This window comes from Mytilus californianus, unplaced genomic scaffold (assembly GCF_021869535.1).
Source record: "Mytilus californianus isolate M0D057914Y unplaced genomic scaffold, xbMytCali1.0.p SCAF_5, whole genome shotgun sequence".
Taxonomy (NCBI): Eukaryota; Metazoa; Mollusca; class Bivalvia; order Mytilida; family Mytilidae; genus Mytilus; species Mytilus californianus.
In genome coordinates, this window is record NW_026262701.1 from 107412001 (window position 1) to 107437716 (window position 25716).

At 33.9% G+C, this 25716-nt stretch overlaps 2 protein-coding genes across 10 annotated transcripts in view; one reads left to right on the forward strand and one right to left on the reverse strand.

Annotated features, from left to right (window-relative positions):
* LOC127700504 (uncharacterized protein YfbL-like) overlaps positions 1-25716 on the reverse strand; it is a 323855-nt gene that overhangs the window by 269837 nt on the left and 28302 nt on the right. For 2 of the 8 annotated variants that reach the window (XR_007981609.1, XM_052204015.1), the window contains exons 1-2: positions 5813-5906; positions 3529-3719 (exon numbers count right to left, since the gene is read on the reverse strand). Coding sequence is in view for 7 of the 8 variants with exons in the window: in XM_052204015.1 (XP_052059975.1) it covers positions 3529-3719; positions 5813-5861 (240 nt within the window). In the remaining variant the exon portion in view is untranslated. Of the gene's footprint in view, positions 1-3528; positions 3720-5812; positions 5907-25716 lie in introns of those variants that run through there. The other 6 variants (XM_052204012.1, XM_052204010.1, XM_052204013.1 and 3 more) reach the window with 5 other exon arrangements.
* LOC127700500 (uncharacterized) overlaps positions 1-25716 on the forward strand; it is a 245133-nt gene that overhangs the window by 168009 nt on the left and 51408 nt on the right. The window lies entirely within an intron of this gene.

The window sequence follows — 25716 nt, forward strand, 5'->3', positions numbered from 1 at the left end:
CACTTCATTCAGTTATTCCGGTAGCGATGGTGAACAGATTAAATCTGTGATCGACCGCGACCTGAAAGAGCTGGATGTTTGGTCAACTAAATGGCTTATGTCATTTAATCCTGATAAAACAGAAATTATGATATTTTCAAATATTGAGATACCAGATCTCAACTTTTCCCTAAATGATAAAACTATCCCTATAAATACATCGCATAATCACCTGGGAGTTACCTTTAGTTGTGACGCAAAATGGAACAATCATATTGAAAGTATAATTACAAGTGTAAAGAAACACCTTAATGTTCTGCGTAAACTTAAATATCGACTGTCTCGTAATAACTTAGAAAAACTTTATCTAGTTTTTATTAGACCCATTTTTGAATATGCCACGGAAGTGTGGGATAATTGTGGAATATGTTATTCAAATAAATTAGAAAATTTGCAATTGGAAGCCGCAAGAATTGTAACAGGTCTACCAATCTTCACTTAAACTGATACTCTGTACTCTGAGGTTGGCTGGGAATCTTTATATGAAAGACGAAGAAGAAGAAAATTACAGATGTTTTATAATATAAATAAAACACATGCACCTGAGTACCTGTGTAATCTTGTCCCCCCATGTATACAAAGTACAACCAACTATCCGTTGCGAAACGGTCAAAATACCATTGTTCCATTTTGTAGACTTTCCCTTACCACTGAATCTTTTATTCCATCCACAATACGAGAATGGAATAAGCTTGACTTAAAATTTCGAAACACCGACTCTATATCTAAATTTAAGAGAGAATTGAAAAATGAAAGTGTTCAGAGAAGAGTTGCGCCGTATTATATGTACGGTCCGAGGAAACTGAATATTATTTTAACTCAATTGCGATGTTCCGCTTCATTTTTAAACTCTGACCTTTTCAAAGCTAACATTCTACTGGATCCTTCGTGTCAATGTAGGTCTAATATTGAGGATGTTCATCATTTTCTTTTAGTTTGCCTAAAATACACTACATGTAGATAAATTTTACTTAACAATTTTAATTGGCTTACTGAAAACTTTATTATTGATACTAAACTATTAACTTGCGGAGATCTTGAACTTTCGAATGAACAAAATCTCCTAATTTTCAAACATGTTCAAAATTTTATTAAAAGATCTAACAGATTTCTGTACCTTCATAAAATATTATTGCTACCAGCACGGATGATCATCACCACCAAACCTAAGTCAACATCACAGAAAATATAATTTGTTTCTTTTTCTTTTCCTCCTTTTCCATTCTTCTTGTTCTTTTTTTCTTTTTATTTATAGTTCGTATAATATTTAATGAATTTGTTAGCTTTACATGCATGCTCATTTTGTTATTATTGTATATATATACTTGTATTGTAATATGGAGAAGACTTCATAAGTATGATTTACTTGTGTCTCATCCATTTTGCTGATATTTAGCAAATAAAATATGTTTAAACTTAAACATCACAACATAGAAAAACACACTATTAAATATCAATTGGAAGGCTTAACTCAATCAAAAAACGTAAATTAACACACAATGAACGAATAAATTTGACCTGTGACACCTGAATACAAATACACAGTTAATAAAAAAATTACAAGGGATAAATAATTAAAGTCAAAAGTAAATAAACAGGTTTAAACAAAGTTAAAGTATGATATCACTGTGAAATGTCAAACAATTTTTAGAAAATCATCACTTTTGAAGAAACCTGCGTCATATTATACACAGGTAAATGAAAATAATTTTGTTGTTAAGTATACTTCTTCTTCTGTGTGTATAAAATCTTCCGTTTAGGAATACCAAGAAATTTCTTTAATATCAAATAAAACTAATCTAACACTTGGTACATATGGGGTGAATATCAACAATAAAACTATACAATTAGTGCTAGATAAAACTTCCTGTACAGGTCCAAGAACAGCATCTAAGGAAAAATGAAATAATTTTGATGTTCATAGTACGAAGAAGTGAAAAATTGTAGTAATACCAAATAATCAAAGCTGGTATATAGGCAAGATCCATGTTAACATTAAATAACAAAAAGCATTACAAATAGTATCAACAGGTCAAATTAAAAAGAATGTACGATTTGAGAGTACTCGCAGTTACTGACAGCTAGTTAAAAGCCAAAACAATTAATAATAAAAAATCATGCATCAGAGACTAAAATCAACTAAAATACATCCCAGGGATTTAGTATTTTAACGTCATGAACAGTCAAAGAAGACATGACTTGTGCAATGCCAAAAATAAATGTATCGACAGGTAGTAGGATAGTTAGGAGTGACTTCTTTATAGATAAAAATGAACGTGCGTGTGTCTCTATACATCCCGTTTGAAAAGAAAATACAAATTTAGTTAAGTTTTAATTTGCTAATGACAAAATCGATATAAGTGCCAATGTAAACTATATTCAGAGATCTAATTACAACATTGGTACGATAACCCTTACTAATAAGTTTGTTTGAAGTTTCGATGAGTTTACACGGATCACATAATGATTTCCGCGCTTTAAGTACAATATTACCATAAAATTTAGGATGTGAAATACCATTTTAATAAGTTTTCTACAGGTACAGCCAAATTTACTAATCAAATCTTTGTATCTATGAAAGAATTTAGTAAAAGTTTTACGTAATTTATGGTAACGAAATCCCTGACTTAATAATTTACCAGCGATGCATTGATTACGTTCGTTAAAATCTATGACATCACTACACACACGGGCATACCGAACGAGTTGGGATATATATACACCGTTTGATGGAGCCAAAGGCACATCGCCGTCTAAAAAATGAAAATTAACAATAGGGAATGAAAAATCGTCTCTTTTGTCGTAAATTTTAGTATGGAGTTTCCCTTTAGAAATTGAAATGTCTAAATCTAGAAAAGGACAACTGCTGCGGTTTATGTTAGATAACTGTTTAGCCACACAACACTAAATATAGATTTTGCATTAAATTAAGATTAACTTCGCACATAGCGAAAGTCCCTAAGAATCCCGACGACCGATGAGTGGAAGGTCGTTTATATTATGTAGTTCATAAGCTAGGATAAACCTACCATAGTTACCAGGATTTAAATTTTGTACGCCAGACACGCGTTTTATCTACAAAAAACTCCTCAGTTACGTTCGAATCAAAAAATTTTAAAAGGCCGAATAAAATACGAAAATGAAATGCACCGAGGACCTGAAATTCCGAAAGGTTTTACCACATAAAGCTTAAGTAATCTATTCCTGGGATAGAAACAGGGAAGGATATGAAGGACCTTTCGTTAGAGATGAAAATGTTTCTTCCATCTTATCAACCAACGTCTATTCCATATAGACATATAATGTCGCAGTACTCTTAGTTCAGAAATAACAAGATCTATCTTAAGTGTTCACAATATTTGCGCTTGCACTGGTTACTATCTAGATGCTTTATTAAAAATAAAAGCTAGCAACATCTAATAATCGAATTATTACATGAGTTTTTACTACTTAGATATAATACTCAAACTATTCACGCACACCACTAACCTTTGTAGATACAGGAGGTAAGCTAAATTCAAAATATTCAGCAACCAATCCAAAGGACGAAAACTGTCTGTAAATATAATCTCTTGACGCCATTTTGAAATCGTTGTTTATAACATGATGACGTGTATCAGAAAAATAATGTTTGATTGATGACTCGATATATTCTAAATCTGCGGCTTCAACATATATCCCTGTAAATAAAGGAAAATTCATTATACCAAAGTTAAACGTAACGCTTGTGCTGCGTTCCAAGTCTATTTCTCAACTAAACTTCTTCAGGAACGTTCAGAGTGTTGGAAATACATGTGTTTTCGTTGGTTTTGTTTATGCTTTTATTCTCTCAAAGGATGCGGGATTATTGGTACACGTGTAGTTGCATGGTGTGGTCTGTCTTGCTGTCAAATAATTTTGATAATTCCTGATATCCTCTTATAGCTACATGACCTATATATTACATTTTACCTAAATTACCTAACACGTTCAAAAAGGAATAGTACAAACCATTTAACATTAACTTTATTTGAGAATATTGCAACCGTAGATTGATACATTGCTTAAAATGGGAGAAAACATGCAAATAAATTAACTAATCATGGATATCAGGATTACAACTTTGTACGCCAGACGCGCATATCGTCTACAAGAAACTCATCAGTGACGTTCGAATCAAAAACGTTAAAAAGGCCAAATAATGTACGAAGTTGAAGAACTCGTAGGACAAAAAATTACGAAAGGTTTTGCCAAATACAGCTAAGGAAATATATTCCTAGGGTAGAAAAATTGGTCTTTCGAAAAATTAAAAGTTTTGTTAACACTTAATTTATAATTATGACCAATGATAATTCATGTCAACACATAAGTGCTAATTACTGGGCTGGTGATACATTCATTAGCAGTGGCATAATCGACCCAGTTGTTGTAAGTAAACTCATAGATACCAGGATTAAAATTTTGTACGCCAGACGCGCGTATCGTCTACAAAAGACTAATTATAAACAATCATTGTTATTGATATCGAAGTACTGACAATTGGTCAGATGATATCCCGATGACCAACAGACAGTCAATCAGCAGTGATGTCTACGAATATTACAACTCACAGTGGAATCGACCAAAAATACAATCAGTAGTGGTTAATAAACACAGATAAATCAGCAACGATTACTACGCACAGTACAATCAGCAGTGGTGTTCACTCCCAATACAATTAGAAGTGGTTTCTAACCACAGTATAGCCGTGGTATCTACCAACAATACAATTATCAGTGGTTTCTACATACAGGATAGGTAGCAGTGGTTTCTCTACCATCAGAACAGCAGTGGTGTCTAACCACAGTACAGCAGTGTTTTCTACACTCAGTACACGAGTGGTGTTTACCCTCAGTACAATTGAGAGTGGTTTCTACCCACAGTAATATCAGTAGTAATGCCTACCCACAGTATAATTAACAGAGATATTTACCCACTCAACATTAAGATTATCAGTGGTTTCCACATACAGAAAAATAGGCAGATGTTTCTCTACACACAGAACAGCAGTGTACCAACAGTATCGTAGTGGTGTCTATCCACACTATAATTAGCAGTGGTTTATACCAATAGTACAGTTAGCAGTGGTTTATACCAACAGTATAGTTAGCAGTGGTTTATACCAACAGTACATTTAGCAGTGGTATCCACCGGAAGTACAGCAGTGCTGTCTGCTCAAAGTACAATTAACAGTAGTTTCTACCTACAGTAATATCAGAAGTGGTGTCTACCCACAGTAGAGCATTTGTGTTTCTCCACAATACAGCAGTGGTGTCTACTCACATTGCAACAACAGTGTCTACCCACAGTAGAGCAGTGTGTCTACCAATAAAACAGCAGTGGTGTCTACCCACAATACAACAGTGGTAATTACCCAGTGTAGCATTGCTATCTACCTACATAAGGTAAGTGCAGAACATGCTGTTGTTGCTACGTTCAATACGTATCTAGACTTATAGATAAAATATGCTAAGAGTCAAATTTAGGGAATAATGAAAAATCATAAAATAACTTTGGAGCTAAATATCAATATAAGGGCCTAGAAGTAATAGCAAACAAATTGAATAAGCCATGCCCGAGGTTTAAAAATAAGTTGAGAATTTATTTTAAAAAATGGATAAAGTTATTTGTGAAGGCATTTGGTTGAAGAGGTTTATCAATGCATATTTATTTTCTAAGCGATGATAACATTTTGTTATAATTTAAGTTTTTAATACTTTTTGACATTCACATTCAAACAATTTAGTTTACTTACATGAACATAGACAGTATATGAAGACATGTCTCCCTTTAAAAGAAACCATTTTAAAACATTGAAGGCTGTACAATTTGATGAAGTATGATACATGAAATCATTATCAAAGGACATGTTACAAATCCACTTGTAAACACTCGAGAGTTAAGGAATATAATTAGTGTAACGGAAAAATATGGTACTTTATTTACTAAAGTATTAGTTTCCTCTTTTATTTCAAAAAACAGAATAGACCAAATAGGAATGAAAATAAAAATCAAAGTTTAAGTCAGAAATAAAACAATCTAAAACCAAACAACAACAAAAAAATAATAATAATGTTGATACATAAAACTAGATCCTAATTACTTGAAAATGAAATGATGTTGATACATAAAACTAAATCCTAAATACTTGCAAATGTTGTATGAGTTTCTTATTATCTTATTGACTTTTTTCCAATTTTTGTAGGATTCTTAAGGTTTGCAGGAATAAAGGGTGCTTTCTGGTTAAGGTACTACAACTGAGACATCATATTCAACAAATTGTCCAGAAATAAAAAATCTAGAGTCATCAGGGATAATCATGTGGTTTTTGGACGGTGTTGTTCCTATGACCGCTTCGTACGGTGTTTTCCAACTAGTTCGCTGTGTGACAGGTAAATTGTTCAGCCAGGGATTTCATTACCACAAATTATCCAAAACCTTAATATAATTTGATACAATCAAATGGTTTTGGAAATTTGTTTGTACCTGTAAAAACCTTATTACAAACCTGTTACAAAATATTCTAATTTTTACGTTGATGATATGATCCTTTGAAAAAACTTATTCTTAAAAAGGTTATTAATTTCACACTATAGAAAAATCTTTAGTGTTGTCTTTATCGTAACATTGATTGTGTTTTTAATCATTTATTACACAACTTAATACATTTATGAAACTGATGGTTCTACATTCTGTCGATACTTATATAATTACACCCCCGCTTGGGTATTCTGTTTAACCTCTGTCTGTCCCATGAAACAATGATGATCCAATCCTACCCATTTGATTTCTATAGATTTTTCTTATTTTGTGCTATAACAACACTATCACGGTTTGAGGGAGCGATTGAGTGCTCATAAATATGTTTAACCTCTCTTCATTCTTTAAATTCATGTCCCATGCCAGGATCATGTAATTCAGTGCCTGTCACATGCTAGGATCCTGTAATTCAGTGGTTGTCGTTGGTTAGTGTCGGTCATAGTCGTTTTTCTTTGAAATAGAATTAATCAGGCTTTTGATTTATCACTATTGAATTGTTTTACATTATGCCATATTGTGTGGCCTTTTATAGCTTACTCTACGGACTATAATTTTCTCATTGTTGAAGTCCGTATATGGTGACATAAGTTACTGACTTCAACGTCCTTTGCTTACGGAGGAGGTGGTTGTTTCATTGGCAATTATACCTCTTTTTATATTTAAACAAATAAGGCAGACAACAACCAACGACAACAATTTTTTTGCTAAGGACGGATGCATAAAGAATGTGGCGGAGTTGAACATGTTTGTTTTGGCGTAACCCTTCCCGTACCTGGGATAATGGTGTAACAATACAACATGAAAACAAACTATAATATCCGTTGGGAAAGACATGACTCATAAGATCGTTTCTAAGCACACATAAAACCATAAAAGAAATACCAAAATCACAAGGTACCGTTCTATATGGTGTACCATTTGGTTCAAAAGGTATTTTTATCGATTAACCGCTACTTTTATCGGTTAACCGCTATTTTTATCGGTTAACCGCTACTTTCATGTCGGTTAACCGCAATAAATATGCCGGTTAACCGCTAGTTTTACCGGTTAACCGCTAATTTTATCGGTAAATCGCTATTTTTATCGGTTAACCGCTATTTTTATTGCTTCATCAATTCTAATTTATCGTCTATGCACAAATAAATTATTATCTTAAATGAGTAAGTGATTGATGGACAAAGTTTATCGCTTAGCCTGTTAAAACGTAATGTGGATTGCTTACGCCTCCCATATATCTAGTTTTGGTCAATCACTCCCACCCAAGTTATAGAATTGTTAATTGACATACGCACACAAGATTTTAGTGTTGAACACGTGGCAATTCTTTATAGCACTTTATTGTACGTCAACAATTTTTGTTTTATTTAATTTTACACTTTTAATATGACAAAATGTATTGGATTTCATGGATCTGAATATAAAATAATTATATGACGATGTTTTAAATTACAAAAACTTAGTGAAAAAAAACATGAAAATGCTCATTTATCAAATAGAGGTACTTGTATATATTCCACTACTACAAATCTGTATAAATGATAATTCGATTGATGATACCGTGTGTAATGAAGACGAGAAATGTTATCTTCTAACATGCACATATATTTTGTGTTATTTCCAAATTAGAAATGAAAAACTGTTCTCTTCCATATTTCTCCCACAGACATGAAACGATATCTATGATACATTTTCTATATTATTGAATTAAATTGTTAATGCTATTCAAAAACTCTACCAATGCTTTAATTCAATATTTTTTTAATAAATCACTTAAAGAATGTATTTTTTGTTATAATTGTATTATTGCAAATGTTATTGGAAAAAAAGGTGGATTCAGCATCTACTTTCCGATTTATGTCCGATATATGTTACGAGCTGGGTGGTATAAAGTAATGGAGAGAGTTATTTAATAAGAAAGTATAACTTTATTTAATAACGAGAAACAAACGTTTTGTGAAAGTTCGTCAAAATTCCGCCTAAAATGGAAAACTGTGCATCAACTAATAGAAATGTACATAACTGCTTTTTTAGCTCATCTGGCCCAAAGGGCCAAGTGAGATTTTCTCATCACTTGGCGTCCGTCGTCCGTCGTCCGTCGTCGTCGTCGTCCGTCGTCGTCCGTCGTCGTTAACTTTTACAAAAATCTTCTCCTCTGAAACTACTAGGCCAAATTTAACCAAACTTGGCCTATATCATCATTGGGGTATCTAGTTTAAACAAATGTGTCCGTTGACCCGGCCAACCAACCAAGATGGCCGCCATGGCTAAAAATAGAACATAGGGGTAAAATGTAGATTTTGGCTTATATCTCTGAAACCAAAGCATTTAGAGCAAATCTGACATGGGGGTAAAATTGTTTATCAGGTCAAGATCTATCTGCCCTGAAATTTTCAGATGAATCGGGCAACCCATTGTTGGGTTGCTGCCCCTGAACAAGTAATTTTAAGGACATTTTGCCGTTTTTGTTTATTATCTTGAATATTATAATAGATAGAGATAAACTGTAAATAGCAATGGTGTTCAGCAAAGTAAGATCTACAAATAAGTCAACATGACCAAAATGGTCAGTTGACCCCTTAAAGGGTTATTGCCCTTTATAATCAATTTTTAACAATTTTTCGTAAATTTTTGTAATCTTTTACAAAAATCTAATCCTCTGAAATTACTAAAACAAATTTAACCAAACTTGTCCACAATCATCATTTGGGTATCTAGTTTTAAAAATGTGTCTGATCACCCCGCTCGCGAACCAAGATGGCCCACATGGCTAAAAATAGTACATAGGGTAAAATGCAGTTTTTGGCTCATATCTCTAAAACCAAAGCATTTAAAGCAAATCTGACCGGATACAATTGTTCATTAGGTCAAAATCTATCTGCCCTGAAACTTTCAGACCAATCAGGCAACCCGTTGTTGGGTTGCTGCCCCTGAATTGGTAATTTTAAGAAAGAATTGCAGCTTTTGGTTATCTTGAATATTATTATAGATAGAGATAAACTGTAAACAGCAATAATGTACAGCAAAGTAAGACCTACAAATAAGTCAACATGACCAAAATGGTCAGTTGACCCCTTAAGGAGTTATTGCCCTTTATAGTCAATTTTTAACAATTTTCATAAATTTTGTAAATTTTTGTAAATTTTTACAAAATATTTTCCACTGTAACTACTGGGCCAAGTTCATTATAGATGGAGATAATTGTAAGCAGCAAGAATGTTTCAGTAAAGTAAGATCTACAAACACATCACCATCACCAAAACACAATTTTGTCATGAATCCATCTGTGTCCTTTGTTTAATATGCATATAGACCAAGGTGAGCGACACAGGCTCTTTAGAGCCTCTAGTTTTATACGTTTTTGTAACTGCTTTTTTAGCTCACCTGGCCCGAAGGGCCAAGTGAGCTATTCTCATCACTTGGCGTCCGTCGTCCGTCGTTCGTCGTCGTCGTCGTCGTCGTTAACTTTTTACATTTTGAACTTTTTCTAGAGAACCACTGAATGGAATGGAATCAAATATGGTATGACTGTTCCTTATGAGGTGCTGACCAAGTGTTGTTACTTTGTAGCCGATCCATCATCCAAGATGGCCGCCAGTGGGGAGCTTAGTTTAACAAAGGACCCTATGGGAAATACATACAAATGTCTTCTTTTAAAGAACCACTGAATGGAATGAAACCAAACATAGCATGAATGTTCCTTGTGAGGTGCTGACCAAGTGTTGTTACTTTGTAGTCGATCCATCATCCAAGATGGCCGCCAGTGGGGGACTTAGCTTAACATAGGACCCTATGGGAAATACATACAGATATCTTCTTTTAGATAACCACTGAATAAAATGAAACCAAACATAGCATGAATGTTTCTTATGAGATGCTGAACATGTGTTGTTACTTTGTAGCCGATCCATCATCCAAGATGGCTGCAAGCAGGGGACTTAGTTTAACAAAGGACCCTATGGGAAATACATACAAATGTCTTCTTTTAGATAACCACTGAATGGAATAAAACCAAACATAGCATGAATGTTCCTTACAAGGTGCTGACCAAGTGTTGTTACTTTGTAGCTGATCCTTTATCCAAGATGGCCGCTAGAGGGGACTTAGTTTAACATAGGACCCTATGGGAAATACATACAAATGTCTTCTTTTAGAGAACCACTCAATAGAATGAAACCAAACATGTCTAAATGTTCCTTGTGAGGTGCTGATGAAGTGTTGCTTCTTTGTTGCTGATTTACTGTTCAAGATGGCCACCGGGATTAATTATTAAATTACAGGGCCAATATCAACCAAATGTGGCCTCAAACATTATTTAAGTATCTGTTATGATTTTTATCTTTTTTTTTATGATTTCAAAAACCCAAGTTGAGTCAGGTGAGCGACACAGGCTCTCAGCAGTTTAATTAAAATTTAGCTACTTCGATTTTTTTGTGTTTTTTGTGTGACTTTTCTTAGTTATTTGATAACGTTGGATAAAGATTCTTCTATAAAAAAGAAATGAAAGAATATGCAGTTTGATGTGACTTGTTAAATAGTTTATGAGTGACCTACAAAGGAGACAAAAAGAGCGAAAATAAAAAAAAAAAAAAAATCTGTATTTGGTCACATTCCCGCTGAAGTCCTTCAAGAATCAGTAAGACCCTTAGACTAAAATATTTCATATATATATAAACTAATGACATATTTGATTAACTCGTTTTCTTAGTAGACATTTTGCTGATGATGTTTGGACGAGCAGCTCGGTCTTAATACACTGCCAATCAAACCAGTTGTTGACCATGACTTGAATAAGCTGGACGAATAGTTATGGAAATGGCAATTTTTTTTTACTATTTAGATAAGACTGAGAACATAGTAGTTACTAATTTTACTTTCCAGATCTAAACTTTATTTCATATAGCCAGGACATTCGCTTTGCTAAGTCATATAAACATTCGGTTGTAACATTTGACCCTGAATTGGAACACTCATATATATATTGAACTATTAATTGACCCACCAGCTTATCCCTCGATCTTCCCCTCCTCTCCAACTCTGAATTGTACATGTAGTTCTTGTCATAATTCTGACGTTTATAATTTGATGACTTGATAAGCCAAAACATGTAAAGTAAAAACATTTGCGATACTATGAATTTAAGTAAAAAATGAAAGACTGTTTTTCCTTTTGACCATTCATTTTTAATAGAACATGCTCATGTATATATTTTAACACATTTGGCAAATATTCCAGGTTTAATCTTTATTTTTTAAGGATATACTGCATCAAATTTTGGGAGCATCAGTACAAGTAACGGGGGAAATCAGTACTGGGAATCGGTTGGTCTGAACCATTTGTGCACAAAGGTTCAAGTTAAATTACAAGATATTTCTATCATTTATAATCTTATTTTGTGCATATTTCTACATGAATTTGTCAATTTTTATATTTGAAAAAAATCAGGAAATGAAAACAATATCTAATATACTGAGGGTTTTCTTATTGAAACTGAAAACTGAAAACTTTGGACTTAAATCATTTGCATTAGAATCAAAATAAAGAAAAGGGAAGGTCATGATGTAACTTCAAGGCAATCCTTCCTCGGGATATTACTTACTAAAGACACAGTCAATTATCTTTATCAAATTGATCATTTCCAGCTACTTAAATAAACTAAGGTAGTCAGAGTTTATATTCCTCCAAAAAAATCACCGTCTTGAAACGGAGAAGTTAAAACAAATAAAACAGGCTGGATTAAATGAACTTGAATGTAATTTCACCTGGTAGGCGAATCATATCACAGTGTGGTTCAGTAATTGATCGGTCATTTACAAGGTTTTATTTTGATGTTGGGTTAGATTCACGATTGCAGATTTATTTTCTGTAACTCATATTAAGCCTTTTTCTGCAACTGTAATAAGAGCATTAATTGCCAATCTCAGAAAAGATCCGTCTGAAGTAAATTTAATTGATAAATTTAAAAACATTTACCGTTATCTTGATGATAATTTTGCTCTCGAAAAAACACGTACAATGTTAAATGCTGAATTTGAAGTAAAACAGTGCTCTAAATGAGGGTCGTCTAGTTGGTTATTAATTTCTCATTCCTTAGTCGTTAATTATTCTTTTTCCTTATTCGATACCTATTCGTTACTTATTCCTTATTTGTTACCTATTCGTTACTTATTCCTTATTCGTTACTTATTCGTTACTTATTCCTTATTCGTTAACTATTCGTTACTTATTCCTTATTCGTTACCTATTCGTTACTTATTCCTTATTCGTTACCTATTCGTTACTTATTCCTTATTCGTTATCTATTCGTTACTTATTCCTTATTCGTTACATATTCCTTATTCGTTACTTATTCCTTATTCGTTTCCTATTCGTTACTTATTCCTTATTCGTTACCTATTCGTTACTTATTCCTTATTCGTTACCTATTCGTTACTTATTCCTTATTCGTTACCTATTTGTTACTTATTCCTTATTCGTTACCTATTCGTTACTTATTCCTTATTCGTTACCTATTCGTTACTTATTTCTTATTCGTTAAATATTCGTTACTTATTCCTTATTCCTTATTTATTACTTAATCGATTTTAGTATGAGTTCTCTTTTTGTGCTTTACTTTCTTATCTCTGGTGATAGTTCTTTGTGTGTAGAGGTGAATTACACTTTTAGCACGAGTGTACCCGTATCAGCTCTTGACTGATACTCTATTACTTAAACGTTCCTTATTCGCTTGTAATACATGTGGTATACGTTGCACCTTTTAAAAACAATTTTAATTTTTTTTCTTGTCTCTTGTGTTAGCAATGGGTTCTTGTAGGTGAAATAATCCTATTAGCGCATATGTAACCGTTTTAGCGCTCGAATGATACCCTGTTACTTATTCGTTCCTTATTCGCTTGTAACATGTGTAATGCGTGTGTTATACGTTGCACCTCTTAAATAAATTCTTTTCAATTTTTATCATGTCTCTGCTGTTAGCTATGAGTTCTTAGAGGCGAAATAACCCTATTGGAGCGTATGTACTCGTTTCAGCGCTCGACTGATACCCTGTTAGTTATTAGTCCCTTATTCGATTGTAATACGTGTGTTATACTTTGCACCTTTTAAAAAATGGTTGTAAATTTTTTCTTGTCTTTAGTTTAAGTTATGGGTACTTACACGTAGAAGTAAAATAACCCTATTAGAGTGTATGTACCAGTTTCAGCTCTCGACTAATACGCTGTTACCTTTTCTTTCCTTATTCGCTTGTAATGCGTGTGTAGTACGTTGTACCTTTTAAAATTTGTTCATGTCTCTGGTGTTAGCTATGGGTTCTTAGAGGTGAAATAACCCGCGCGTAAGGTAACGAATAAGGAATAAGGAATAAGTAACCAACTTGATGACCCTCTGAAAATGAGAGTTTCTAAAAAGTGGAAAAGGAATATGGAAAGGAATCGGAAACTAGAAACAGAGAAATACATGTAAGAATGTAGTCATCTCCTGTTTAGGAATTTGTGTCAACTGTTCGGACTCCTTGGTTTTTTTTAACGATACAGGGTAAAATATTTTCCCCATACATGTATCACCCTTTTCATTGCATATTAGACTTCAATATAGCATACCCAAAGGGTGACTGGGGAATAGAAGTATGGTCATCATTGGTCTTCCTTCCACCGGTAGTAAAACCCTCGTCAAAGTAGATCGTCCGTTTGGCTGTGCGGGATGTACAAATAATCAGGTGTTTGCCAGAATAAACGATTCAGATGCGTAGTGTAACTTAAAGGGTATTTTTTCGTCATAAAAAAGAACACGTAGAGAATAATGATTTTTCAGTTATCTTTTTATAGCACTACAATCTTTACAATCTACAAATATATATATATATATACATATCATATAGGAGTAACTTTCAAATTTCAACATTCCTTTTGGGTGAATGAATATACATGCATGTCTATGCTAATGTTTTCGATCATAGTAATGCTTAAAACAGAAAACTGAATGAGTGACAATATTTTCAATTGTACTATTGTAAAATAAAATTCATGGCTACATGAATGTGATTGAAATTTCGGACAAAGAATTAAGCGGCATGACATTCAAAGCACTGTGAACAATTTGATTTTTAGAACTTGCGAAAGACACTGTGCAAATCGTAAATCCATGTACTGACTTTGCGCCAGTTTTTATCACTACAATTAATGCACAATTTGAAAGAAAAATGATGAAAAGCGTTTCCCCCCAAAATGTATTACTTCACAACCTATCTAGAACCGAGGCGAATATCCATATTTTTAGGCCGTATGTAGATCTTTTTAGTGTTGTTGGGTTGCTGTGTTATTGACGTTTATCCAATATCTTTATTATTTAATTCTTAAGAAAATTCAAACAAAATTTAGTTAATCGCAAGATCGCCCCTTTACGACGTACGTCCATGGTCACAAGTAGAATTCAAAATAAACGAACCACTGGAGCAATTGCAAGCGGTTTACGCCATCAAATTACGTGCAATTAATATTTTAAAAACATAGTCATAGTCTCATCATCTCATGCCAATTATATCAACACGTTATGCTTTGAAATCTTTTATCTTGAATACTGGAGTTAGGTGAAATTAAACAAATATCTGGAATTTAAGGATGTACTTAGGTGAAATTAAAAAAATCAAGAATTTAAAATTGATACTGTCGAAAAAGCATTAGTTAAGGAACAAAATAAGCTAAAAATATTGATAGATGGAGCTCCTTTTCAAGATATTTGATTTTTAAAATATGACGGGAAAAGGCTGAATCGGACTTTTACCTTATATTTGTATTGGTATTATTTGGGTCTTAAATCAAAAGAAAAGAAATTAAGAATCTGCTTAAATTTTTGCAAATGACCTTTTATGAGCTATTAAGTCTTGTATGAAAAGATAGATGGGTGTATTTTACCTTGTATCATATGGAGAAAAAAAAAACAAGGAGTCCGAACATCTGACACAAATTCCAAAATCTCACCTAAGTACATCCTTAAAATTGATACTAGTACTATAAATCCGAAGAGTATTAGTTTAAGGACAAATCAGGTAAAAAATTGATAGGTAATGGATCTCCTTTCGCGACAATTTTTTTAAAGCGGGAATAGGCTGGCTTGGACTTTTATCTTATTTAGCATAGGCAATATTTTGGCTCTCAAATCGTATAGAATCGGCTTGACTTTGGTTAATGACCTTTTATGAGATATTGATTGATTGATAGTTGGTTGCTTAGCGTCCAGTAGCAAATATTTCATGCATATTCAGGACGAGAACTAAAAAAAATAGGTAGGTTCTGTAATAGAGGCGTCCGGGATTTAGGTCAGAGAAATTTAGACAACCACGGGAAATGAGGGTATATTGGATAGGAATAGAAATTTAGTCTTGCAACAGGTCACCTGCGGACTCATAAAAGAGTTGCTGCAAGGGTTCTTAACGTTTAAAGAGCCTGGCACTCTCTTTACACGAGGCATCGGATTTAATGTTCCCATTCTGACCGGACGTGGCTGCAAATTTAATACTTTGCGAGAAGTGTGATAATTTTGCTGCATTCTAACCTTTTGTCAAAATAAAACCTTAAAAATCCTCTATAATTATGACTGATGAATCTCTCTGAACTGTAGACATGAGACAGCACTACCACATGAAATCTAAATATGAATTTGTGCGTAAAATATATTCATATTTAGCGCACAAAATATTAATTGATACCACAATATTTTATATCGAGCAATCAAAATATTTATTTGTGCGCACTATAAATTTATATTAAACGCACAAAATATATAATGAGCGCACAAAATATTGTGTATTGTCGAACGATTTATATATTGTGTCTGCATAGATCCCTACCGAGCTTCGTAAAAATCAGTCTACCTGTATAACAGATCCGTACTTTCAACTTTCATTAATATCAATGAGAAATTAAAACCTACAGCAAATAGCCTGTCGGTTTTGTTTGATACAACACAAATATTTTCAAATCTTCCTAAAATTGTTCTATTAGTTGCAGTTAAAGGAGCCTATGCCACTGAAAAGTATAACAAAAAGGACTCCAAGGTTTTTTCAAAAAGGAGGGGCATGGGGTTGGGGAAGGGATGGGGGTGGGGTCCATATAAAATTACAAAATCAAACATTATCAATAAACGGAACGAGTGAAAAACAACCGTCATATCTCTACTTTGGTAAAAGCATTTTCGGAGGAAAATAGTGAGGTAAACCTGATTTTATAGCCAGCTAAACCTCAAACTTGTATGACAATTGTTTATAGAGCAATCCAAACTGACATATTCAAAGTCGATGTCCCAACAGTCAATGTAATAAAATACTTCGGTTGACTGATACTCATTATAGATTACTTTTTATTTTAATTTGATTGGAAAATATAAAAAAATACTAGGTACGATAATTGGCGGCAGTTTTTTAACCGGAAATCTGTGGCATACTTATGTTTGAAATAATGAATAAGATAGTTTCTGCATTTCGACATAAAAAAACATGGAAAATATAGGGTGATGGATTTATAATATATACTAGTAATGGAGCATCTGATGAAGTTAAAGATTTTTTTCGTCTGGACAATCCTTTACTAAAGTCTAACCATGAAATCTCAAACTACTCAGTCAAAGATTTACAACATATGGCATTCTTGACCTTGAAATACATTTAATAGAAACACATGTTATCAATCTGAATCGAAATAGCTGTCTATCACAGCATGTATTCCAATGATGTATTAAAGATGAAGCGGCCGTTACAAAAACAATAAGTGACCATGACAAATTAATACAAATCTAACAAATTTTAGAGAGAGGTTATGTGGCCAAGTGTTTAATGTTGAACCAACAGTTATGTAGAGCAATCACAAAAGTCTAGGGGACATGCTTAAAAATAAACAATTGACAGTTGGACCCCTGATGATGGCAGATCTGTCATGATATGTATTGATGAATCATTTAAATATTTATAATTTAACATGTACTAGTATATGAATAATTTTTATATTTGATCGTATTCAAGTCTAAGAGGACCAACCCAAGCTTTATAACTGCCGAAATAATAAAACAGTGTTGGGTCCTATCAGACGACATTGGATGCATGGTTGCATCGTTTTATGATTATAAAAAATGTACACAAAAATCTTTTCATTTTACAATCGGTGGAAATACTCGAATAGCCAATTAAATCATCGAGCCTGACTCTCACGAACATATACAGTTATTTTGATGTTGTTGCTTAAGCTAGGTTCACACTGCCGATCAGATCAACTCGATGATCCCGATTGTCCAAATTTGCAAGACCAAGCGTAACCAAATTCTCGATCGGGCCTGTTTACGACTTCTACCTGACCGCTATCCGACTGTACACGACTTGAACTCGACAATTCACAACTCCTTTTAAATGACTCCATCACGACTCCAACCCGACCATTAATTGTATACATATTCGATTATTCCGACCAGTTCACGATCGCTATACACGATCTTTACTCGACTAGCTAGACCAAATCAATTATACTCGATCTCAGCCCGATCTCGATCAGACCAGATAGACCTGAGTGTTACCCTTGTCTGTCCGTACATACGTACGTCCCAACAAATAGTTTCCGTTCTATAACTTAATTGTATATACAATATGCTTATTACCATAAACAAAACAGATCAAGTGCGAATTTGGGTGGTGTCACTTTTACCGTTCTGGAGTAATGACCTTTTATAACGTTATATGCAAGCCGGGGCATTATATATGTCCCACGAACACATTCTCCATTTAGTTGGTTAGATTCAGTAGATCACAGAATGTAAAGTAACACAATCAATATATCTACATGGAAATAAAGCAGTTGGGTTTGTGGGCAAGGTAGTAAGAGCTCAAGAGAGACAGGTTAATAACTGTTACGGAGCTTGAAGAGATCGTAGAAGACGAACAAGAAGGCATAGACAGCAATCGGTGCCGAGAAATCTAGGTGAGATAGAAGCTAACACGGCGAAAACACCGTGCATGTATTTGATAAAGCATATTGCAAAAAGTGGGGAAAGATGTCACGAATATATTTCCCAAAAATTTGGTCAAAAGTGAAATTTCAATGCCTTGAAGTGATACATTTTGTACCTTGTCTGAAACTGTATACATATATCTATCAAGAGATCAAATAAAAATCATTTGTAAAATTGAGTCAAAAAGTTCTTATGAAAAAAGTGTTTGTAAACAATTGGCCGTACGGTGACTTATAGTTGTTAATTTCTGTGTCATTTGGTGTTTTGTGGAGAGTTGGCAATTATACCACATCTTCTTATTTTTATACTACAAAAATTTCTGGCCAAAATGAAAGATCTACTTCCGTTCCAGAGCACCTGAGATCATCCCAGTTTTTTGTTGGGTTTCGTGTTGCTAAGTTTTTAGTTTTCTATGTTGTGTTATGTGGACTGCTGTTGGCCTTCTCGTCAGTTTTCCTTTGTTCGCCATGGCTGTGTCGGTTTGTTTTCGACCTTTGAGTTTGATTGTTACTTTGGTATCTTTTGCTTCTCTTTTAAAATTGTAACCCTCCTTTCAAAAGTACAGACAAGTTGTACATGGAAGAATTTTTGCGGGGTTAATCTTTTGTACAATTAAAAATAAACAGTGACAATATATTTTTGCGGAAGTTATGAGAGTTAATCAGATGTGCACTCTTTTAGAGAATCATGTAACATACATGTGTATTCGTGTATGGCCGAGTAGAGATCGAAGAGTGGTCGAATGTGGTCACTCACGTAGGGATCGGGTATTTGTCGAGTTGGTCTGGGATAAAAAAAAAAAGAAATAATAGAAGTCGCAGTGATCTGGAAGCCATCGGGCATTGGTCGAGTAAATCTATACCAAATATCAAACAGGTTGGCGTTGATCGGGAAATGATAGGATATTAGTCGAGCAAAGGTCGAGTTGATCGAGTACTGATCGGTAAAATATTTGTATTCCAAACTCGATCTTTACACAACCATTTCCAGATCAATTTGACCGCTACTCGACGAATTCCCGATCTCTTCTCGAGTGAATGAGGAATAAAAAATTAATGCAAAACAATTGTGGGATGATATAATTTTAGCCCCAAATATTTTGTCCATTAATTTGCATTAAGATTTTAGGGTAAATGTGCTATGAAGTATATTCGTAAAGGTTTTCACACTGTCAGAGGTTTTTTTCAGTCGTTATTGATTCGGCATCTGTCTCTTAAAGATTTAAATATTAGTTATGAATTGGCATACACAATTATACACGAAAAATTCGGGATATTATGGTTTCTATAATTCAAACTTTATGTAAAGCTGTTTAATTCAACTTGGCCAATTAAGTTGAATTTGGTTTTGAAATGGTGATATATGACAGCTAAACATTTTCTAGATGAAAATTTTATATTTAAGCAACAAAGAAGTCTAATATTGGTGAAGCTAATTTTGACTTAACTTTGCCTAAATGCATAGTGCCGATCGGAGATTTAATGCAATACATAATTAGTTGACATTGATTGTTTCGTCGTCTTACAACAGTTCTTCTGCTCATTCTTTACATTTGAAAATAAGCATTAATTCTGTACGATTTATCTATATATATCCTTATGCATAACAGAGATTTTTTTTATTTTTTGGTTATTTGTTTGCAATACATTCTTATTTATGATGCACACTGTTTCCCAATGAAATTTTGTTTTGAAAGTAGAAATCTAAATTATAAAAAGGATGATGTGTGAAAATACGAGGAATTGTACTATGAACTACTGCATATATTCAAAAAATTATTTTGTCACCAAATGCTTTATAAAATAGAACATCATCATATATACGCTAATATAAATTTTGTTCCCACGAAAAAATGACAGTTTTTCGACCGACCATCCATTACTTGGTATAAGGTTTATACGACTAATTTCTTAGGACTACAGTTTTTAATAGCTTTATTTTTTAAATTAGTTTCTTAATGTTACTGCATATACTTAAGGTGTGCATTTCGTCAGGATTTTTCTAAATGACAGGTTGTTGAATATGGCATTTTGATAATAAATAAAGGCACGCAGAGTACAGACTCCGGTTTACTCCTCCCGAATGTATAATTTCAAGCTGGAACTTTAATGTTGCGCAGAGTGTTTTACTTATAAAGAGGGTGCATATATAGATATTCTCATGTTTATTTTTGGTCTAATTTTCCACGATATAAATAGCGATTAACCGACATTAAATAGCGGTTAACCGATAAAAATAGCGGTTAACCGGTATATAAATAGCGGTTAACCGATAAAAATACCTTTTGAACCAAATGATACACCATAGTTCTAAGAGTACTCGCAGTTACTGAAAGCTAGTTCAAAAAAAAATTCCTACTGATAGATAAAATGAGTACATTCAGAATAAGTGACTTCAAAGCGGTAAATTTAGGAAAATTGCGTATTTTGTCTGGGCCAAATTGTTGATATCCCCAAGACGTCTAGTGGTCTATGTTTATTGCACAATTAATGGTATCCGCGGTTGTACCTTATAGTAACAAAAAGATGTCTTAATGAAGAATTACTGCACCTGATAAACATGATAAAGTATGGATCCGGATACTATTATATGAGTAATTCTAACGAACTCTATAGTCGTGATGGAACATAAAGTTGAATATGCAATTCTGTTGGATTAATATCCTTTCTGAGCAATTCTGAAATGTTTATATTGTATACATTGAGATACACAGGATTTTTTTTTTCCATAGTTAAATATAAAAAGTCATAGAATTTGTATATTTGTAGCGTGTATAAACAATTGTACAACATTCATGACGTGAGTTTCTAATGATAGTAATAAACGATTAACTGATAAAATAAAAGTTTTCAAACAGTCTGAACGTTGAAATGAAAAATCAAGTTGAAAAAAAAAATTACATTCCCAGTTTTGGATAAATCAAGGGCTTCAACACATATAGGTTTTAGATATTCTGGAATTTTTTTCCTAATAATAATGGAGTACAGACATTCCTTGGTATCTAAGGTACTGTCACTTTTGTGGCAAATTTTAATTACGGGCAATAGAATCTTCATTACTTGGTATAAGTGTACATAAAAGTTTGATAAATCTAGAACCTATAAGAAGGCTTACAAATCCCTTTGTGAGAGCGTACAAAATGCAAGGAACCAGACATGTAGAAGTCTGTTAAACCGGATAATTTTGTTAATTATATATGTGCATTATAACAATCTTAATACGATCAGATTGTCCATCGCGGCGAATCCATGTTCAAACAGAGGTAAAGAATAGAGGTTAATCGAAAGTTTTGTCTAAATTTAAGGTCTGAAATCATTGAACCGGTATACACGCAAGGATTAAGTCGGAGATTATCCGATAAAGAGAACAAAAAAGTGACAGAAAACAACAAACGACAACAAGTGGACTTCAGGCTCTAGGTCTTGGGCAGTCATATTAGCGCTCAACCATTTGCCAAACCTGCAACAGTGGTGTAACAGCAACAACATTAGAAAACAATCTGTAAATATCAATTGATGCTAGATTTGTATTAATAGATATATCTAATGAATGTATTTGTATTTCAAATTTCTGACGTCCCCACGACTAACATTTTCCATCGGGTAACGAAGGAATATACATGACTAGCGCTACAAATTTACGTATTTACTTCGTTTGGGCCCAATATTGTTAGATCTGCAAATTTACGGAAGTAATGTTCGTCCTTCTTCAGCGGGATTTGTATCTGCATGCTTCTGTGACATAGTGGCAAATCCGTCTTCACAAAACCACTCGGCCATCTAGGGTGGGTCTCATTGGGGTCTAAGCGTGACGCGGGATTGGCCGATTTTTGTAAGCGTGACACGTGAAAGTCAAATTATTGTCCGTGAAAACGGGAAATTAAGTCGGGTGGGACACGTGAAATTACCAAAAAATTAGCCTGGAATCCGGGAAAATCATCATTTTATTAAGCGTGAATCAAAATTTGTTGTCAAAAAAATGAAAAAAGGGATGTGGATTGACTGCCAATGAGACAGATGTCCACCAAAGTTCAAATGAAGTGGATGTAAAGCCCCCATCACACTAGACCAAGACCATGAATAAGGAGTTGACCTCATACTTGAGTGATTTACTAACTAAAATATATAAGATTGCATTGAGATCGTAGTATGGTTGGCTTGAATATTCATTAATTTATGTCATAGTTTTCACATTGATTACTGCGATCTTGCTATGATCCTGATAAGATCCTGCTACGACTTCGCTACGAAAGTAACACGTTCTATAGTTACTATCTTGTCACGCTCTTGCTGCGTCTAATAAGACCTTACCACGACTTACACGATCTCTGAACGCTTCTTCCAAAACCTTCCCGATCGCATTACATTTCAATACGTGTCTACTACGATCGAAAAACGACTCCACTTCGTTGTCACTACGCTTTTGGTCCCTATAAATATCTTGACTTTCCCAGTTTACACATCAGTTTCCTGGAGATAACTTTCCACTAAAGGTATTAAAAACACTCCGGCTTCCTCCACCAATAAAAACTGACCGTCACGAAATAGCACAATAGTGCTGAAAGTGGTGTTAATCAGTTCTAGTTGTGGAGCTGAATGCACAACTAACAATGTTCTCTGTCAAATTCGTTTATAGAAATAAGATGTAATACAGTTGCCAATGAAACAGCTGTCCACAAGAGACCAATAGGCGAGGAATTAAAATTAAAAAAACCTAGGGCACTGTGTATTTAGTAAGCTACAAAGGCCCATGCATGACAAATAAATAAATAAATAAATAAATAAAGGCAACACATGAAAAACAAATAAGGCAGACAACAACCAACGACAACAATTTTTTTGCTAAGGACGGATGCATAAAGAATGTGGCGGAGTTGAACATGTTTGTTTTGGCGTAAACCTTCCCGTACCTGGGATAATGGTGTAACAATACAACATGAAAACAAACTATAATATCCGTTGGGAAAGACATGACTCATAAGATCGTTACTAAGCACACATAAAACCATAAAAGAAATACCAAAATCACAAGGTACCGTTCTAAGAGTACTCGCATGCAGTTACTGAAAGCTAGTTCAAAAAGAAAATTCCTACTGATAAATAAAATGAGTGCATTCAGAATAAGTGACTTCAAAGCGGTAAATTTAGGAAAATTGCTTATTTTGTCTGTGCCAAATTGTTGATATCCCCCAAAACGTCTAGTGGTCTATTTTTATTGCACAATTAATGGTGTCTGCGGTTGTACCTTATAGAAACAAAAAGATGTCTTAATGAAGAATTACTGCACCTGATAAAGTATGGATTCGGATACTATAATATGAGTAATTCTAACGAACTCTAGTCGTGATGGAACATAAAGTTGAATATGCAATTCTGTTGGATTAATATCCTTTCTGAGCAATTCTGAAATGTTTATATTGTATACATTGAGATACACAGGATTTGTTTTTTCCATAGTTAAATATAAAAAGTCATAGAATTTGTATATTTGTAGCGTGTATAAACAATTGTACAACATTCATGACGTGAGTTTCTAATGATAGTAATAAACGATTAACTGATAAAATAAAAGTTTTCAAACAGTCTGAACGTTGAAATGAAAAATCAAGTTGAAAAAAAAAATTACAATCCCAGTTTTGGATAAATCAAGGGCTTCAACACATATAGGTTTTAGATATTCTGTATTTTTTTTCCTAATAATAATTGAGTACAGGCATTCCTTGGTATCTAAGGTACTGTCACTTTTGTGGCAAATTTTAATTACGGGCAATAGAATCTTCATTACTTGGTATAAGTGTACATAAAAGTTTGATAAATCTAGAACCTATAAGAAGGCTTACAAATCCCTTTGTGAGAGCGTACAAAATGCAAGGAACCAGACATGTAGAGCTCTGTTAAACCGGATAATTTTGTTAATTATATATGTGCATTATAACAATCTTAATACGATCAGATTGTCCATCGCGGCGAATCCATGTTCAAACAGAGGTAAAGAATAGAGGTTAATCGAAAGTTTTGTCTAAATTTAAGGTCTGAAATCATTGAACCGGTATACACGCAAGGATTAAGTCGGAGATTATCCGATAAAGAGAACAAAAAAGTGACAGAAAACAACAAACGACAACAAGTGGACTTCAGGCTCTAGGTCTTGGGCAGTCATATTAGCGCTCAACCATTTGCCAAACCTGCAACAGTGGTGTAACAGCAACAACATTAGAAAACAATCTGTAAATATCAATTGATGCTAGATTTGTATTAATAGATATATCTAATGAATGTATTTGTATTTCAAATTTCTGACGTCCCCACGACTAACATTTTCCATCGGGTAACAAAGGAATATACATGACTAGCGCTACAAATTTACGTATTTACTTCGTTTGGGCCCAATATTGTTAGATCTGCAAATTTACGGAAGTAATGTTCGTCCTTCTTCAGCGGGATTTGTATCTGCATGCTTCTGTGACATAGTGGCAAATCCGTCTTCACAAAACCACTCGGCCATCTAGGGTGGGTCTCATTGGGGTCTAAGCGTGACGCGGGATTGGCCGATTTTTGTAAGCGTGACACGTGAAAGTCAAATTATTGTCCGTGAAAACGGGAAATTAAGTCGGGTGGGACACGTGAAATTACCAAAAAATTAGCCTGGAATCCGGGAAAATCATCATTTTATTAAGCGTGAATCAAAATTTGTTGTCAAAAAAATGAAAAAAGGGATGTGGATTGACTGCCAATGAGACAGATGTCCACCAAAGTTCAAATGAAGTGGATGTAAAGCCCCCATCACACTAGACCAAGACCATGAATAAGGAGTTGACCTCATACTTGAGTGATTTACTAACTAAAATATATAAGATTGCATTGAGATCGTAGTATGGTTGGCTTGAATATTCATTAATTTATGTCATAGTTTTCACATTGATTACTGCGATCTTGCTATGATCCTGATAAGATCCTGCTACGACTTCGCTACGAAAGTAACACGTTCTATAGTTACTATCTTGTCACGCTCTTGCTGCGTCTAATAAGACCTTACCACGACTTACACGATCTCTGAACGCTTCTTCCAAAACCTTCCCGATCGCATTACATTTCAATACGTGTCTACTACGATCGAAAAACGACTCCACTTCGT